Source organism: Lagenorhynchus albirostris, chromosome 7, assembly GCF_949774975.1.
Source record: "Lagenorhynchus albirostris chromosome 7, mLagAlb1.1, whole genome shotgun sequence".
In the NCBI taxonomy this organism is placed as follows: domain Eukaryota; kingdom Metazoa; phylum Chordata; class Mammalia; order Artiodactyla; family Delphinidae; genus Lagenorhynchus; species Lagenorhynchus albirostris.
In genome coordinates this window covers 36,141,578-36,161,502 of record NC_083101.1, presented here as the reverse complement: position 1 = coordinate 36,161,502, position 19,925 = coordinate 36,141,578, and the positions used below count along the sequence as shown (strand labels likewise).

Genomic DNA, 19,925 nt, shown 5'->3' with positions numbered 1-19,925 from the left:
ACCTTCTAAGACATCTTTAGTATCTATTGAGCAAACACAATTAGAGCTGCAACTTAATGCTAACAACCATCAACACTGAGAGCCTAGGACAGTAGAGTATACGGTGTCTGAGCAGCGCAGCAGCAGGGCCAGGGGAGCTGTGACGTGCCCTTGTGAGGTGGAGAACATGGGTGGTGCACATGCCTGTGTTCAGCCATTGGGGGTCATCATTTCTCCACATGTGGGAGGGCTTTGCATGTCTTCTCAGCCGTGATCCTTAATAGGGTAGGATATGCTACTGTTTGCAGTGGAACAGATGCCCGAATGAAGAAAGTCTCTGATTTCAACAACACAAATATTATTTTAAATTGGGGCACAATATAAGGTAAGATACATAGTTTTGAGTGTTCCAAAAAAGTATATGATTTTCCTTACATCTTAGTATAATAATTACTAATATTTATTGAATGCTTACTATAATAGAAAAGTGTGCTACTGTAGTACTATAATATAATATAGACAGAGCCCTTAGATAGTACCTTTAAAGGCTTTGTGTTTTTAACTCTTATTAACTCATTCAATCCTCATACAAACCCTCTGAAGTAGGTACTGTTATTGTCCCCATTTACAGGTGAAGCAACTGGGCACAGAATCATGAAATAACTTGCCCAAGGTCAAACAACTAGTAAGTGTAGAACCAGGATTTTAACCCAGACATAAGGGCTCCAAAATATAATGGATCTGACAGGCCAACTAATTCAAACTCAGGGCCTGTATTCTGTGTAGCTGTAGCCTTTGTGATGAGCATTAGTTGTCTGGTCTCTGTTGGAATAGCTACTGGAATAGAGTCATGGAGAGGTGGCATTATGGTGTGGTAGGAAAAACCCTGGGCTAGGATGAAAAATGCCAGTTTCAGGCAAATTGCATAAATTTTTCTGAGTCTTCATTTTCTCACCTCTAATATGGGTATTCTAATGCCAGTCTCTTCTGTATGTTTGGATCCTGTTTTGTCATCTATAGAGTGCCTTTAAATGTTATGTCATTAATCTGTCATGTCTGCCTTACAGAGCTGTCGCAGGGATCAAATGAGTTATATACAGAAGAGCTATAAGGGATTATTGCTTTTTGAAGTATTTGCTTTTCTGCCTCAGTATTGTGTTTTATCAAGAGTGAACTATAAAAAATAATTCAGATTTACTTGGATATTTAAGGTATAGATGCTATTCTGTAACTCTTTGTATGATCTCCTTGTATCATTTTCACACGTAGCTCTAGTACCCAAATATTGTATCAAATAGAAGTTATATTCAGTTCTATTTTCTGCCCTACTGAACAGGAAATGTAGTAGGCACGGATAATCCAAAATAATTGGCTAGCTTTGGATATGCATTTTTGTACTTAATTTAACTGGAGCATGTGTGGCTGAGAATTCAGAGTACTTAAAGTGTTGAGCCCCTTTGGAAAACTTGAGATAAACCGTATTTTTCAGACTTTGGTGTCTTGTCCCACTCTTTTCATTCTTTCCAGTTCAGGAGCCCAGCAAAGAAGATAGCATCTCCTTCCTACCTTCCTTCCTTTCCTCCACACACCTTGTGGTAAAGTTACAGAGCAAGAAGCTATGGGGGAGAGGTTTTGGTTTTTAAGAAAGTAACTTAAGATAATGGAGGGAACCCCAGAAATCATTTCCTTCATGCTTGAGCAGTGGTATCAACAAGAAGATACCCAACTGGGTGGTAAAGTGTCCAGGCGTCTGAGGTTGAGCCCTTCCTGAAGCAGGAATCTACATTTTGGGGAGCTGCTAAGGTCAAAGCAACACAATGAAAACTTACTTGTGGCATTTTTGACTTTCATAAAACCATCAGTATAAACCTTTGTGGTCTCCCCATTCTCCTTAGCCCTTGAGGTTGAGCTTGTACCAGCCAATCATGCAGGTCATTGTCTGTACTGTTCGTCTAGTTTCGTGATGGCAACATGACTTTCTCTTGAGTCCGATGTTACAAGTGTGGTGTCCAGAACAAGGGAAGGTCATGATATTGCTCTGCCACGTGCTGGTACCTTGAAGGTCAGTGAGAACCTGAACTATGTGATCTAAAGAAAGGGCCAGAATGGTAAGGGGGGTTAATCATTAAAACAGTGGTTAAAGGAACTGGAAAAGAGAAAACTTGGAGAGGAAAGGTTGTTGATAATAGGAATATTCAAATTTCTGAAAGTTCTTATACCAAAGAGGAAATAGAATTATGACTGTTAGTAAAAATAGTTAGCAGTTTTTTGAGGGCCTACTCATTTATGGTGATGTATTAGGTACACCCCATAGGTTACATATATTGCAAGGCAGGTGCCATCTCTGTTTTACAGATGATGAAACTGAGGTTCAGAGCGGTGTAGTAATATGCTCAAGGTCACACGGTTATTTTGTGATGTAATGATTAAAACCAAGGTCTCTCTACTTCCAAAGCCTGTCAGCTGTCAGATTGTACCAATTCACAGTGGGTAGGGATCACAGGGAGACAGATCTTAGGGGAGGAGGAAGAAGCTAACCATCTCAGCTGTTCTGGAGAGGAAGACTTAAAGCAGAAAATGAAACATCCCATATTGGGGCTGTTGTGAAGCGAATTCTTACATTGGAAAGATGACTTTTTTTTTTTTTTTTGCGGTACGCGGGCCTCTCACTGCTGTGGCCTCCCCCGCTGTGGAGCACAGGCTCCGGACGCGCAGGCTCAGCGGCCATGGCTCACGGGTCCAGCCGCTCCGCGGCACTTGGGATCTTCCCGGACCAGGGCACGAACCTGCGTCCCCTGCATCGGCAGGTGGACTCCCAACCACTGCGCCACCAGGGAAGCCCCTGGAAACATGACTTTAAAATTACATTCCTTATGATTCTTTTCCCATATGATTTTATGAACTCCTGTTCCAGGTCCAGGCCAGACCCTTCCTGCCTTTTCATTCTCAGTGATCCTTGTTTGGTTCTGAGAACTCATTTCTGGCCCCATCTCTGGTGAGGTCTCATCATGCAGGGATCACAATACTTGGATAATTTCTGTCCTTAAGCAAAATAAAGTTTGTGTAGCGGCTGTGTCACTTCTTCCTTTTAAAAATTGTGCTTTACTGGTACCTTCAGCGTAATGATGATTGTGCAGCATCTATGGCACCATCATAACGGCTCCTTGGATTGTGCTAAACCCAAACATAACCTGGGGGACGATATGCTACAAGTCTGAGCCACTCTTTTACCCAGTCTGTTGTCCTGCCAGTGATTTTGGATGCCTAGATGACTGCTCTGTGATGCAAATACCGGTCCCTGTCTTGCGGTAGGGGAGGAGAATATAGTCCCTTGGCTGCACAGCAGAATTGTAACAGTTGATCAGATGATGAGGGGGATGTGAAGGGCTGGGAAAGAGCTCATCATCTTCTTGAACTTCTTATTGTTATCTGCTTATATCTTTAAAAATTGCGGAGAATGTTTATTCGTGTTTTTTTTCTTAATAAATTATTTATTTATTTATTTTTGGCTGTGTTGGCTCTTTGTTGCTGGGCGCGTGCTTTCTCTAGTTGCGGCGAGCGGGGGCTACTCTTCGTTGCAGTGTGCGGTCTTCTCATTGCGGTGGTTTTTCTTGTTGCGGAGCACGGGCCCTAGGCGTGCGGGCTTCAGTAGTTGTGGCTCGTGGGCTCTAGAGCGCAGGCTCAGTAGTTGTGGCACACAGGCTTAGTTGCTCCGTGGCATGTGGGATCCTCCCGGACCAGAGCTCGAACCCATGTCCCCTGCATTGGCAGGTGGATTCTTAACCACTGCGCCACCGGGGAAGCCCGAGAATGTTTATTCTTACCCAAGAGTTTGACAAACTCATGTTGTTTTTACATGTTGGTGTTTGATTTTGCCAGGTAATTATGGTAATTTTAAAATTTCAAAACCATAAATATTTTGTAAGTTTTTGTTAATAAAGTTGATAAAATTTTTTTGTAGCTTATTCACCTTGATGAAGATTGTGTAACGGAACTTTCTGTATATCACAGAAACAACAGGCAAACAATGGAGGATTTAATTTCACTGGTAAGAAATACAGCATGAATTCGAGAGTAATATCTTTTGTTTCATCATTGTTTTTTATTTTATCAGTACATTAAAAATAGTATAGCATTTTTCAGACCTATGATTTTACCATGGGTGTAAATATTGCACTTATTTTATGTTTATGTGTGTTTTCCACTCAACTCTTTTTTCTGATGTCTGGTGGATATACTCTTTAAAAATGAGATTGATCAAAGAGACAATGGAAAAAAAACTTTTAAGAAACAGAACAAATGAGTCCAGAGAATTGACAGAGTTTCAATTTTGACTACTTTAAATTCTCTAACATGGAACTGTGATTCTGTTGTAGAAATGAGGTAAACACAAAGCAGTTTTCATTTTACCTGAAAGCAACCTTGTAGCATCGTATCACCCCCAACCTTATGAACCAAATACCATGGAATCATCATCATGATTTCTGGTATTGGATCATTTTAGCTCTTTCAGATGCTTAATCTCTAGATGACACATGTGGTTTTTTTCTAGAGATGGAGGCACTCACAGCTGTCTCTGAGTACAATCTAACACGATGGGCAGGGATTGCAGCCAACATGGCTCCTGGTTCAGTACTATGTCTCTCATCACCTATGAATCGTATTTGTTTTTTTCTCTTTTCTAACTTGAAAGGTAAAGGCCTTAAGCAAATTTTTTTTAAACTAACCAAACTTTACTAAGCCACAATTTTTTCAGTGAGGAGGAGATATGAAGGAATTCTTTTGAATAACATAATACGTCTTTTGAATGACAATTCCAGACAAACGGAACATGTCTGGAAAACAGAATGATAATTTACTTTTTCATGGAATGAAAGGGGATGGTAAGAATTGGGAACTGCTGCCAGATATGTCAGGTCCTTAGTATTTTACAATGAAAATTCGAAGTTTTCGTGTAAACAAGTTAAAAAAAATTACATGACCTTTTCTTTGGAATGCTCTTTAATAGAAAACTATATTTTGGATGCAAAAAATTTCTTTTTAAATTTTTTTTATAGAAAATTTCAAACACCTACAAAAGTAGAGAGACTAGTATAATAACAATGGTTTTCCATGTACTCATCATCCAGTTTTAACAGTTATTAACACTTTGCCAATTTTATCTATATTCCAACACTACCCTCCATCTGCCCTTTTTAGCTAGGGTATTTCAAAGCAAGTCCCATGTATCATGTCATTTTATCCAGAAAAAATTTGGTATGAGATTCACAAACTTTTAAAATCTGAATCTTAAAACTAACATACTCAGAATTTCAAGAATCATTAGGAAAAAAAAAGTCTTTAAAATAGTATCCTTTATGTGGTGTCTACATATAATTTTCAAACTTAAAAGTGAAATGGAAATGGGAATTGTTTTCTTACTTCTGATACAGAAAACAAAATAATAAGGCATGATAGATTGTTTTCTGGTGTTACATCTCTTTAAAGATCTGTTATCCTGAAAGCTAGGCATGACCAATATCAAGAACGTGTGAGGAAAGTAATAGTTTTTCTTCTTGTGTACTTTTCCCTCATTCTTAAATGCCTGTTTATACTTACTTTCCAGTCCTAGGGATGAGTAAACAACATCTTCTTAACCTTGCCTGAACATTGTAATCACCTAGGAACTTTAATCCTGATGCCTAAATCCCACCCCCAGAAATTATTATTTCATTGGTCTGGGGTATGGCATAAGCATCACAATTTTTAAAAGCTTTCCAAATGATTGCAGTGTGTAGCCAGGAGTTCCTAGATTACTCTAGATTCTTGCCTTCAAAGTGTGATCTAGAATCAGCAGCATCAGCATCACTTTGTGCTTGTTAGAAATGCAGAATCTCAGTCCCACCTCAGACCTGCTGAATCAGAATCTGCATCTTAATAAACCCTAAGTGATTCATCTATACATTAAAGCTTGTGAAGCATTGGTCTAAGTCAGTGGTTCTCAACTGGGAGTGATTTTGCCCCTCAGGGGACATTTTTGGTTGTCACAATGGGGATGTGTGTATATGCTAATGGCATCTAGTGGGTAGGGGCCAGGGATGCTGCCAGATATCCTAGAGAATAGCCACTCACCACAAAGAATTATCCAGGTCAACTATAAAATAGCGTTGAAGTTGAAAAATCCTGGTCTGGGTGGTCTCAGAGAATTCACATTGGTTCTAGGTACTTTCCAGTTTAAAGAGCCTTGGGAAAACCAGGTTTGAGATCAGCCGTGGTCTGTTTTGGCATCTTGGGAGCTCTAGGGGCTGGCTAGACAGGACAGAGATAAGTTTAATGTGATCCATGCTGGGTATGGTGCTGCTGAGCTTTGTGTAAGAGAGAGAAACAATATTATTCCCAAACATTCAACTCATGGAACTACCACTTTTATATTATATACATGAGCATTCTTTTTTTTTTTTTTTTTTTTTTTTTGCGGTACACGGGTTTCTCACTGTTGTGGCCTCTCCAGTTGCGGAGCACAGGCTCCGGACGTGCAGGCTCAGCGGCCATGGCTCACGGGCCCAGCCGCTCCACAGCATGTGGGATCTTCCTGGACCGGGGCACAAACCCATGTCCCCTGCATCGGCAGGCGGACTCTCAACCACTGCGCCACCAGGGAAGCCCTACATGAGCATTCTTAAACTGCTTTTTGTATGTGGAAGTGAGAGTCTCTCATGTGTCATGATTTTGAGCCATCTCATAGTCCTGTTGAGATTTTCTCCTGTGGTGCTAGAGCTTCCACTTCATAGCTTTCCTTACTTTCCCCCGATCTTCCAGCCTTGAGTGGCTCTGGATTGTGAAGCAGCCAGTTATGTATCTGGCTTCGCTGAGGGTCGCATGTGCACATGAGAACCTACAGACCAAGACAGATCCTTTCCTCTCACCCCTACAGTGCAAACACCCATGTATTCTGGTGGTGGAAGTTTAAAGATTGAAGGCCTCGGGAGCAAGGTCAGGAGAAGGATGGTGGGCCACTCCTCAATTTCTCAAACCCTCTGTTCCAGTAGCTGCCTCTCCTCAGCCCAGGTGCCCGGGCAGTCCTTTAACATTTAACTTGCCTGAACAGTAACTGGGGATTTTAAAATGTTTTTTGTTTTCTAGAAATGGAACCTTCTTTATAACAGGTAAACCTGTTGCTTTACTTTCAGACATTTGACTTTCAAAAGAGGGAGCTGCCTAAAAGATAAGGGAGACATTGGTTGCATTAGACTTGGGGATCGACATCACCTGAAAAGCATTACTAATGTGTTGATTTATCTGTTATTAAACATAGAACTCCCCTGTGCATCTTATTTTAATAAGTAGTATGAAGTGGCTATGGCAAAAAAGTTATTAAAAGGATGCTTTTTTGCCTAGGGAAGTAGAGTTTCCAGGATTATAAAACTGAGGCCTATTTAGAAAATTCCACCTAAAACCCTTAGCGCCTTCCAGGTATTGTTTACAATGCCTGGGTTATGCCATTGTTGACAAGCAAGTAGCAACTTGTTTCTGAGCAGTTGTCTGTAATCAGTTTATGGCATCTCTTTCAAAAAGGCAGCTATCACCCATGAGACCATGGATGTGGGAGGTACAGAAAAAACCTTTTTTTTTTTTTTTTTTTTCAGTACACGGGCCTCTCACTGTTGTGGCCTCTCCCGTTGCGGAGCACAGGCTCCGGACGCGCAGGCTTAGTGGCCATGGCGCACAGGCCCAGCTGCTCTGCGGCATGTGAGATCTTCCTGGACCGGGGCACGAACCTGTGTCCCCTGCATTGGCAGGCGGACTTTCAACCACTGCACCACCAGGGAAGCCCCCAGAAAAAACCTTTAACATAGCTTCTGGAAAGTAGAGAGTGATTATAACTATGTAGTTTTCACCTAGTTTCCAAGTACCTCCTCCATGAAACCTTTTCCGTCCCTCCTTTCCCCCAACCTTTCTGGATTAAAGGTAACATTCCATGATAATTTATCACAGTGTTATACTTCTTCCACTATATTGATAGATCCATTATGTAAATTTCAAAGCATATACTATGATTGTGGCCATCTAAAATGTTAACAGATAAAATTTATTAATAAAATCAGAGGTGATAGTAGACCTCTTTGGATCGTGCACTTTGTGAGGTACATAGCACAAAATATTATTTAGCATTAAAATTTAACACTTTTGTAGGGCAGAGGGTCTCAAAGTCTTGAGTACATTATTTAGAAACTTTCAGTCATTCACGTAGATTGAACAGACATGTTTACATCAACACTTCCTAAAACCTCACTAAAATAACAGTAAAGGAATAAAAAGACAAACAATTCACAATGAAGAGAATAAAAGAGGAGACAAAAAAAATGTCAGTAAAATTTTAGAAGTTACAAAATGGCTAAGTGGCAGCTGACCTAGCACTTTGGAGAAAGCTGAAAGCAAAGTGCCTGCAGTGGGAAAAGGCAGTAAGCAAATTGATTAGAGCCCTGGAGCTCCAGAAAAGCTCAGGAATCAGAGGTCCTAGGAACCTCTGGAGTCAGGGAAGTGAGCAGGGTGGAAACAGGAAGGTTGGTTGAAAGTCTGTATTAGGAGCAGTTAGATTGCTAGGTCCCTCTGTTTGCCTTGTGCTGTATGATAGCCACCTCTTCTCCACTCCAGCAGAAGATTGGAGACATTGAACAAGAGGCACTCTTGTACCAGATGCAGCTCAGGTGGGGGTGATGAGCCATTCTGAAATGGATGCATTGACACACAAATTCCTGTTACTGAACAGTGAACCACTGCCTCTAACTCTCTTCCCTATTCAACTCTGAGAATGCTGGGATCAGGATTTTATCCTAATTGCAGTGGGGTTGGGGAAAATATTGGAAGACTCATCTCTAGGGAAAAAATCTCTCTCTCTCTAGAGAGCCAGGTTCCTGTCTCTTCACCTTAGAGAGAAGCCCATAAGGTAATGAGCAGGCCTAAACTACACAAGAGTCTTAAGTAGCTGCGTAGTATACTCTTTGCTTTCAAATAGAGACAGACAGCCAAAGATCACCAGACTTTTGAGGACGGCCTCTAACATGAAAGTCAAAGATCAAAACAAATGGGGTGGTGGGAGAGAAGGAAGAAAAAGCAAACATGCTCAGAAAAAACAGATAATGCAGGGAGTGGAAGAAAATAGCCAAGAAACAATAATTAATATTCTCTGAGATAAGAGAAGCTATTTCTTTTTTGAAATAGGAATAAGATGACTAAAAAGTAACATTTTAAGAGATACTCTTGAAGATTTAAAATATGACTACAGAAATGAAAAGCTCAGTAGAAATGTTTGAAAATGAAGGTAATGTGAAATCTTTCAAAAGTAGAACCTAAAGACAGAGAGATGCACAAAGAAAAGAGAAGGGGTAAGAAAGGTCCAACATAGACATAATAGAAGTTGCAGGAAGATAAAACAGAGAAGAAGAAGGGGAAGGAAACCATCACAGAAATAGTACAAGAAGAAATATTCCAGAACTGAAAGGTATGAGTTTCTAAGAATGAAGGGACTTAACTAGGGTTTGGCAAAATGGATGAAAATAGATTCACACAAAGGCCTGTTTTAGTGAAATTTCAGAAAACTAGGGGGGAAAAGGAGATCCAAAAAAGTTTCTAGAGACAAGAAACAAAAGGTCATACACAAAGGCTTGGGAATCAGAAAGACTTTAGATTTTTCGATAACTGTGCTAGAAGCTAGAAGACCATGAGACGGTGCCTTCAAAGCTGTGGAAATTATTGTCAGCCTCGAATTCCATACTCAGGCAAACCAGAGTCAAGCGTGTGGATAGCATACAGTCATTTATCAGACATGCAAGATCTCAAAAAATTTACCTTCTCTTCATGCACACTCAGGAAGTTGTTGGGGGAAATGTTCCACCAAAACAAGAAAGTAAACGAAGAGAAAGGAACAGGTAGGATCTAGGAAACCAAGGGGTATATTGTAGAATAGAAGTGAAGGGAACCCCTCAATCGACAGTTGAGTTGCAGGCTGAGAAAGAAGCCAGCCCAGAGTGGAGCATAGAATGCAGACATCAGGTGGAATGTCTCCAAAATGAGACAGAGGAGGAGACAGATTAGCTGATGTGTTGTGAACATGTTGGGAGGAGGTGAAGAGTGTTGGAGAGTGTGGAGTTGAGTTAGTAAGATGACTAACTGCTTCTTTTTTATTTTTAACTTCAAGAAAAAGTTTCAAAAGAAGAAAATGCAAGGATAGCACCCTGTGTGGTTTGGTTGCAGGGCTGATACTCAACCAGTATGGCCATACAGATTATTAAGATACTAGAATATTTGTATACTGATTGGTAAATAACTACTACACTGAGTGCCCTCCCTGTTGCCCTGTAACCTCCCTTAGGCCTGGTACCTCCCTCCGGTCCTGCCTCATATCCAGCAATTAAAAGGTTAATAGTTGGCATGGCAGGGGTTTCCCAGGAACCTACTCATATTTTGGCCTCTGTTTTGATTCACTGGGGTCAGGGTACCAATTAAGTATTTTGAATATTGCCTTTACTTAGTTGCAAATACTATTTATATAATCATAATAATGTAAATGTTGATTTAACTAAAAATTATAAAACTATAGTAGGAGGATGCAGGGAAATATGTTCGGGGGAAGGAAGGAGTTGTAGTAGAGCTAAATTCTTATTTTCTATAGTAAGAAATCTAGAGATAATATCCGAAGCTGAAAAAAATTAAAGCTGTATATGCAATTAATTTAGAAATATAGAAGAAACAGCCAAAGGTGCCTTTTAGGAAGTGGAAATTGTGTGTGTGTGGGAGTGGTGTAGGGGATTGCTGTCTTTCATTATATGCTTTAAAGCCAAAAAAAATATCTAAATTCTGAATGTTTGTTACATTGAGGAAAAAATTAATTTAAAATAAAACATTATTTCAAAAAGCAAGTTTAGTCTTCTAAACAATTTGATTTTCTTTTCCTCCAGTGGCAGTATGATCACCTCACAGCTACTTATCTTCTACTCCTAGCCAAGAAGGCTCGGGGAAAACCAGTTCGTTTAAGGCTTCTTTCTTCCTGTGGACAAGCCAACTCGACTGCAGTCACAAACATCAAGGTGAATGTCAGAAGCTTTTGTGTGAGTGCCTTCTGCTCTTGCCATGTGCCCATCTTGTTCATAAGTGGATACATGCCAGGGAAGTTAACTTTGCTGATGTCAGGGGCCCACAAGCAAGACATTTTTATGATCTAAATATTTTTGATGAGGAAAATGGGAAATTCTGAATGCGAACACTAGAATTTTGAATGTCTACATGGCATTAAAAACAAAAAAATTTCTCCCTCCCCTTTTTTCCACAAAAGTAACTCCTGATGTAGAATAATTTTAAGCCACAGATAAGCTAAAGGAAAATAGAATTTACCTATAAAGCTACTACCACCTATAGATAAAATAGTTTATATTTTATTGTATCTTTCCAGTCTTTTTTTAGTATGCTTGTTTATATAATTTATGTAAATTATAGGACATATTATACTTTATATAACATGAAGTATTTCAGTGAATATTTTGATACTCACTTATATTAAGGGTTTAGGTTGTTTGTTTTGAGCAGCAGCTGTAGCTCATGCAACTCAAATTCCTTGTATGAGTTATAACCAAATTATTTTTTTCTATTTTGTTGTCTTTGTCTCATTTTCCTTTGTCATGAACATTTAGAATGGTGGAGAAGCCTTACATATTTGGAAGCACCATGTCATTCCTAAGTGATCAAATTAGTGTCTGTTTTCTGTGTGATTCTTTGTATCTCCCATGCCTTAAAATTCCACCTTCCAAATACTTTGCCAGATAGGTGTGGAGCTTTGTAATATAATATTCCCTCCATTAATTCAAGTTGCAGTTTAAATGGTTTTAACATTAGGAAACTGTACTTTTGTCATTCTCAGAGAGAAAGAGTTGGCCCTCTTCATGGAATCCAGTATAGCAGAAATGATTATGTGTGTGAGGTGATATTTTTTTCTTTAGATCTCAAAACTCTGTTTTTAAAAAATGTTCAAATGCCACCTCTTTCATAATCTTTTTTTGAACGCTGAATGCCCCCCCCGCCACCGTCATTTCCTTTAACAACTCAATTTTGACCTCTCTTCAATCATGTGCTGCAGGTATAGTGGGTCTTTTGTCCCTGCTAGACCTAATTTGTCTCCCTTCTCTCCGTAGTTGGTCTTTTGACCAAATTAAGAACCAAAAGTGTTAGTGTAAGGGGCTGTTGTGTAAAGAAATCTCTGAAGTGAGATAATCTTATTGCTGGGTTGTTTTTCTAATCTGTTCTTCGAGAGTTGTACTGGGCTGGTGAATATCCCATGCCCAGGCAGATCTTTTACCCACGGACTCCATGAATCATCCTATCCCTCATCCTGCTCACAGGGCAAACCCTTTAAAGTCTCACACCCAAGTCAATACCTTTGGGTCTAAGAGGACACAAAAACATAAACTTTGCTTCTGATCAAGGTAATTTCAGAAAGATATTAGATACCTCCATACTTAGAATAAACCTCAGCTAAATTTTAAGGTTTATGACACCCCAGTTAAGGTTTAAGACCCTAGTTTAAAAGGTCTTAGACATTTTCCTAAGCCATTAGATTTTCTTATATCTGGATTGATGTGGTCTCAATTCATCTGCATATGTGAGTCATAGAGTATCCAAGTAGAAAGGATCTGGGAAGATGTTTACTCTTATCTTCCATCTAATGAGCATTTATTTACCTAATAATTTAATCATTTGGGCATTTATATTATTGAGCCAATTTTTATAGCCAATAAAGAGATATTTTAATGACAAGCAATGAAGTAGAAATCAAATTTTGGGTTTTTTTTCTGGTCTTTATGCAACTCACTAAGGCTTGAAGCAAGCTATATAGTCTCTTTGTGCTATTCTCCTCCTTGATAGAATCACTCTTTTTTCTCTGGAGTGTTGTTTATAAGAAAGTAAGTAATTCTGAGCGGTTAATCAATAGATGCCACTTTCAGTGAAACAATAATACAATCTGATCTGAGAATCACAAAAGACCACGTATCAACATCATTAGCATTTTCAGGCCCCGTGCTAGCTCTTGGGAAACAAATCTGTGTACAGGGTAGTGCTTGTTGTCTAACAGTTAAGTTGAGGCAAGCTATACGTATAGATAATACTACATCGTAGTAGGTGGCGGGTGCCAGCTAAGCGCTAGAGGTGTGCGGTAGGGGCTTTAGAGGGTGAGAGTGGTCACCGTGGGTGATCTGAACTGGATCCATATTTAAGTTTAGAAAAATACAAAAGAAGGAGCACAGAATTCAGGGCAAGATAAATGGAATTAGCAAAAACTCAGGCACCTAAATGTGCTCAATGTATCCTTTTGGCAGTGACTAGACTTGTTTGGTTAAAATAAAGAGTTCAAGGGGGAAAAGTAAAAGAGGAAGAGAGTGAATGGGTGATCTGGAAGGGTAGCTGAGAGCTGGATTGTAGGGAACCTTGAAATGCCAGGTCAGAGGGTTACACTTTGTGCTGTAAGTAATGGGAAACTGGGTTTTTGAGCAGGACATGACATGTCACCAACATGACTGATTTTCAGAGTTCATCCAGTTGTATATGGGATTGTTCAGTCAGGGATGTTTATGTGCTTTTATTATCTACTGCAGTACCCTGGCAGCCTTCATTCATACGACACTGTGCTTTTCCCCACTGGGCATAGACTTAGCTTTAGTATTTTTCTCAGCCTAGCACTCCATGTAGCTAGTTCTAGTTGATGGTAATTGACAACCCTGGAGAACTCTGTCACCCCTGGTTGAGAGGGTGGGAAGATTGGTGGCAGGGACCATGTTGTCCATTTGAATAGTTCAGGTATGAGAAGATTTGTCCTTGAATCAGAAAATTAGAAAAGAAAGGATGGAATGTAAGAAATTCAAGTACAGTTGCTTGGCCACGCTAACTAGATATTGAAGGAAAGGAAAGGAGTGAAAAATAAAAAATCCAACTATACTCCATAGTCTTAGAATTTAGGGTATATCTAGTGTACTCCTAGTTTTTTTGAGGGGGAAGAGTGAAGGAAAATAAATGACTGGTGGTATTATTAGCATAGGACCCCGAATAGCCTGTCTCCAGGAGATCTTTCATAAGTCTAATTTATTCCTAGTAGAAATTGTGAGCTACTCAGTATGTTCTTGCAACCAAGAAACCTGTATTTCAGAGTCCCTTCCATCTACTTTGTCGGAGAGCTTCTTATTTATAGATTTGCAAAACAGTTATTTGTCTGGTGTTATAGTGATTATCTGATAATGATATGCTAAGTAGATTGCCATATAACATAAGAATGTTCCAAGGCATCTTGTTTGAGAGTCAGAGATTCTCCTAATAATTTTTTTTTTTTGCGGTACGCGGGCCTCTCACTGTTGTGGCCTCTCCCGTTGCGGAGCACAGGCTCGGGATGCGCAGGCTCAGCAGCCATGGCTCACGGGCCCAGCCGCTCCGTGGCATGTGGGATCTTCCCAGACTGGGGCCCAAACCCGCATCCCCTGCATCGGCAGGCGGACTCTCAACCACTGCGCCACCAGGGAAGCCCCTCTAATAATTTGAATTAAAAATTTTTGACTTCCTGTTTTCGGTGGTGATCTCCTTCAGTCTACTGTCTCTCATTTGTTTCTGCTTCGAGGACCTTGCCCTGTGCCTGCAATATATTCTTTTAAAATGGAATCATGGTGGTGTTGTTTCTGAGTTCTTCTATTTTTGAATAGTCAAAGAATCTGAGTCTAGAAGATGTGATCGCCAGTGATGAAAATTATGTGGCTGGATTAATAGACTATGAATGGTGTGAAGACATTTCATCAACAGGTGTGGCTACTCCACAAACACCACAGGTTGGTTATTTTTATTACTGTTTAAAGTAGAATATGTTACCTCAATTATAAAAAATATCTAGGTTCTAACATAAGATCTAGTTTGTGCTTGCAAATTTAATGAATTCCTAAGCCATTGAAAATATTAATGGGAGATTGTTGGAATATAAATGAAAGGGAAGCCAATTATTTCCAAGTTGAAGAAAGCCAAGATTCCATTTTGGAGCACTTCACTGCTCTTTTTTCCTTCCCTTCCCTCCCCATCTCTTTAAAAAATGAGGTATAATTTACATGTCCCTGTTGCTCCACAGACTTATCAGTACTTGATATTTTTTGTTATTTAATATCTTCTAATCTGGTGAGTGTAAAGTGATATCTCACTGTGGTTTTAATTTGTACTTTTCTGGTTATTTATTTATCTCTTCATATATTAATCAGCCAATGGTTTTTCCTGTTTTATGAAATGGCTTTTTTTGTGTCCTTTGCCTATTTTTCTGTTGGATTGTTTCTTGGTGGTATTGAGGAAGTTCTTAATTTAATTTTAATTCTAATCCTTTGTTGGTTATGTGTTGCAGGTATATTGTCTGAGTTTGTCACTTGTCTTTTTACTTTGATGGCAGAAGTCATTAATTTTAATGTTACAAGTTGTCAGTATTTTCCTTTATGGTTTATAATTTTTGTGTATTTTAAAAGAAACCATTCTACAGAAGTCATAAATGCATTCACATATATTGCTTCTAAAGGTTTTAAAGCTTTTCCTTTCACATTAAGTCTTTAGTCTGTGGAGAATTAATTCTCTTGTATGGTATGAGGTAGGGAATCAATTTTTCCCTCTTATAATCAGTTGTGCCAGCACCATTGACAAGTCCAGTCTTTCTGCACTGATCTACAATGGCACTTCTGTCACATATCAAGTTGTTATATAAGTGTGTCTGCTTCTGAGAAATATTTTGTTTTATTGGTTTATTTGTACAAATACCATATATCTTATTTCTTTAGTTTTATAATATTTCTTTTATCTGGTTGGCCAATTTGCTCCCATCTTCTTTAAGAATGTCTATTCTTGCTCCTTTGCATTTCCATATACATTTTAGACTCATTTTGATAAATTTTACATACACTTCAACTTGGGGAAAATTGAAGTCTATATCCTCAAATCCCCCATCTGTAAACACAGTATACCTCTCTATTTATTAGGTTTTAGTTAATTACTTTCAATAAAATTTTATAACTTTCTCTAAAATGATCTTACATATCTTTTACTAGATTTATTCCTGAGTACTTTTGTTTTTTATTGCTATTGGGAATGGTAGGTTGTTTTTTTGTTTGTTTGTTTGTTTTTGCGGTATGCGGGCCTCTCACTGTTGTGGCCTCTCCCGTTGCGGAGCACAGGCTCCAGACGCGCAGGCTCAGCGGCCATGGCTCACGGGCCCAGCCGCTCTGCGGCATGTGGGATCTTCCCGCATATGGGATCATCCCGGACCGGGGCATGACCCCGCGTCCCCTGCATCGGCAGGCGGACTCTCAACCACTGCACCACCAGGGAAGCCCATTTGGTAGGTTTTTTTAAATCACATTTTTAAACTGTCTGATATTGGTGTAAAGATATGAAACTGATTTTTGTGTATTGATGTTATATTCAACAACTTTCCTAAACTCTTTTAAATTCTTACAGTTTATATATTCTTTTGAGTGTTGTAGAAAATTATATCATCTATGGATGACAGTTTTGTTACTTCCTTTCCAGTTCTCATGCCTTTAATATCTTTTTATTACTGCACTTAGTAGTCCTAGCAGTATAGTAAGCATTCTTCTGTTCTTCCCAATTGTAGAATGATGCTTCTAATATTTTATCATTCAATATGATGTTTATTCTCTCTTTTTCCCTCCTCTTTCCCCTTCCCCCTCCCTGTTCTCCTTTCCCTTATCCTTCTTTTCCCTCTTTCCCCTCTGTGCCCCCCGACCCCATATTTTTCAGATTAAGACCTTTTTTTCATCTAGTCCTGGTTTGCTAAGATTTGTTTAAAAATTATGAATCTCTGTTGCAGAAAAAAGGATAGAATTCATCTATTGAGATAATCATCTGGTTTTGTTCTTTCCATTTGTTAATGTAGTATATGTTATATTAATAGATTTGATGCTAAACCAATCTTGTATTCTTTAGATAAGCCCAGTTTGTCATGATGTATTACTATCTTTTTTTATACATTGCTGGGTTTAGTTTACTAACATTTTGTTTAGGTTTTTTGCTTCTATGTTCTTAAATAAGATTGGCCTATTATCTTCTTTCTTATATGATTTTTTTTCTTTTGAAAACTTTATTATTATTGATACATAAGTAGTACATAGATACATTCATCTTGTAAAAAATTCAAACAATATGGAACAGCTGAATAAAGAGTGAAAGCCTTTCTTCTCCTGTTCTTGCATCCCATCCCATCTTATAGTAATCGTATCTGATTGGCATTAAGATTGCCCATCCCATCTTATATTAATCGTATCTGATTGACATTAAGATTATAACTAGTCTTTGAAAATGACTTGGGACATATTCTTTCTTTTTTTTTCTCTGGAATGGTTTTTAAGAGCTATTAATAATATTTTCCTTGAATGTATGATAGAACTTATTATGTAACTATCTGGGCCTGGAATGTTTCTGTGAGAAGCTAGTCAACTACTGATTCAATTTCTTTTGTATTCATAGGACTACACAGTATTTCAATTTCTTTTCGTCAGTTTGGTGAATTTTGTTTTTCTAGTGTCCATTTCATACATGTTTTAAAATGTTTTGGGATAAAATCAACAGGAGGATATTATGATCTTGTTAATGTCTGTAGTATCTGTGTTTATGTCCCCCTTTTCATTGCTGAAGTGTATTTGTTTATTGCAGCTCTTTCATATTTTGGATCAGTCTTACCAGAGTTTTGTCAATTTTATTAGTCTTTTCAAAGAACCAACTTCTGGCCTTACTGATTCTATTATATTTTAGTTTCCATTTTGTTATTTTCTGCCTTTATTTTTCTATTAGACCAATCTTATTAAATTCTGTTGTTAAATCTTCTGCATCCATACTAATATTTTGTCTGCTTGACCCATAAATTTATCTGCTTGAGAGTGGGATATGTTAAAAATCTTCTAATGGGATGGTAGTTTGTCATTTTCTTCTTGTAGTTCTATTTTTGCTTCATATATATATGTACGAAGGTATATAATTAGCATACAAGTTTAGAATTTTTATTCTGGGGAATTGAACCTTTTATCATTTATAGTGATCCTCTTTATTACTAGTTATATGTTTCTCCTTGAAGTCTATTTGTTTCTCTGATATTAAGATAGCTATATTGATTTTTTTGGTTGTTATTTGCTTGGTTTATATTTTTTTATCTTTTTATTTTCAACCTTTCATGCCCTTATATTTTAGGTATCTTTTTTTTTTAAAGATTTTAAATGACTTTTTTGAAGTATAGTTGATTTACAATGTTGTGTTATTTTCTGCTGTACAGCAAAGTGATTCAGTTATACATACACACATTCTTTTTCAGATTCTTTTCCATTATGGTTTATCACAGGATATTGAATATAGTTCCCTGTGCTATACAGTAGGACCTTGTTGTTTATCCATTCTATATATAATAGTTTACATCTGCTAATCCCAAATTCCCAATCCATCCCTCCTCCACTCCCCGTAGGTATATCTCTTAAAAAACAGCATATAGCTAGATTTGGTATGCAAACTGAAAATCTTTGTCTTTCAAGTGAGAGCTTACCAAATTTACATTTATTTTGGTTACTAATGTTCTTATCATGTATGTGCTGTCTTATTTTGTGCTTTCTATTTGTCCCACTTTTTCTGTATTTTTTTCCTATATTTCTTGTTTCTTATGTCAATTTTTCCCTTCATTCCATTGGTTTCTGTTTTATTTTAATATTTAATCTTTTAACATGCTATTTAACTTAACCAAATAAAAAGTTAATCTGCATCTTTACTTTTCTTCTAAACATATGAAATCCTTAGAACACTAATCTCTGATCACCCTCTCTTAGATTACTAAATACTATCGATATGTAAGTATTTTAGCTATCTATTTTTTTTAGCTTTTCGTTTTGAAATCTGTGTATTCACAGAAAGTTACAAAAGTAGTAAACGGAGGTCTCTTGGACCTTTCACTCATTTTTCTCCACTAGTTACATCTTTTTTTTTTTTTGAAAAATGTATTTATTTTATTTATTTTATTTTTGGCTGCGTTGGGTCTTCATTGCTGCGCATGGGCTTTCTCTAATTGAGGTGAGCAGGGGCTACTCTTTGTTGCAGTGCGCGGGCTTCTCATTGCGGTGGCTTCTCTTGTTGCAGAGCACAGGCTCTAGGCGCATGGGCTTCAGTAGTTGTGGCACGAGGGCTCAGTAGTTGTGGCTCATGGATTCTAGAGTACAGGCTCAGTAGTTGTGGCGCATGGGCTTAGTTGCTCCACGGCATGTGGGATCTTCCTGGACTAGGGCTTGAACCCGTGTGCCCTGCATTGGCAGGTGGATTCTTAACCACTGCACCACCAGGGAAGCCCCAGTAGTTACATCTTGCATAACTGTGGTACAATTTGTTTTTAGCTCTATACATTTTTAACTTCATAAATTACATATTATTTTTAGAATGTATACTATCAGTATTTATTTGATTGACTCACATTTTCTTTTGTTCACTTACCCTTCTTCTTTTTTTTTTTTTGCTGTACGTGGGCCTCTCACCGTTGTAGCCTCTCCAATTACAGAGCACAGGCTCCGGATGTGCAGGTTCAGCGGCCATGGCTCACGGGCCCAACCGCTCCGTGGCATGTGGGATCTTCCCATACCGGGGCACGGACCCATGTCCTGTGCATCAGCAGCCGGACTCTCAACCACTGCGCCACCGGGGAAGCCCTACTTACCCTTCTTATCTCTCAAATGTTCATTCTAAAATTATGTTTCTTCTTCCTGGAGTACATCCTTTAAAAATTTCTTTAGTGGAAGTCACAATTGATGACAAACACTCTTTCTAAATTGGCTAAAATTGTCTTTATTTCACTTTCATTTTTAGAATGTAGTTTCCTTCTGTATTGATTTCTAGTTTATCAGTTATTTTACACTCTGTAGTTTGAA

The 19,925-nt window shown here is 38.4% G+C and overlaps 1 protein-coding gene across 7 annotated transcripts in view; it reads left to right on the top strand.

Moving 5' to 3' along the window:
- MELK (maternal embryonic leucine zipper kinase) overlaps positions 1-19,925 on the top strand; it is a 78,269-nt gene that overhangs the window by 45,806 nt on the left and 12,538 nt on the right. For 3 of the 7 annotated variants that reach the window (XM_060153399.1, XM_060153395.1, XM_060153396.1), the window contains 4 exons: positions 3,941-4,027; positions 10,917-11,045; positions 11,873-11,932; positions 14,694-14,816. In XM_060153399.1, coding sequence (XP_060009382.1) covers positions 3,941-4,027; positions 10,917-11,045; positions 11,873-11,932; positions 14,694-14,816 — 399 coding nt within the window. The remainder of the gene's footprint in view (positions 1-3,940; positions 4,028-10,916; positions 11,046-11,872; positions 11,933-14,693; positions 14,817-19,925) is intronic. The other 4 variants (XM_060153400.1, XM_060153398.1, XM_060153397.1 and 1 more) reach the window with 3 other exon arrangements.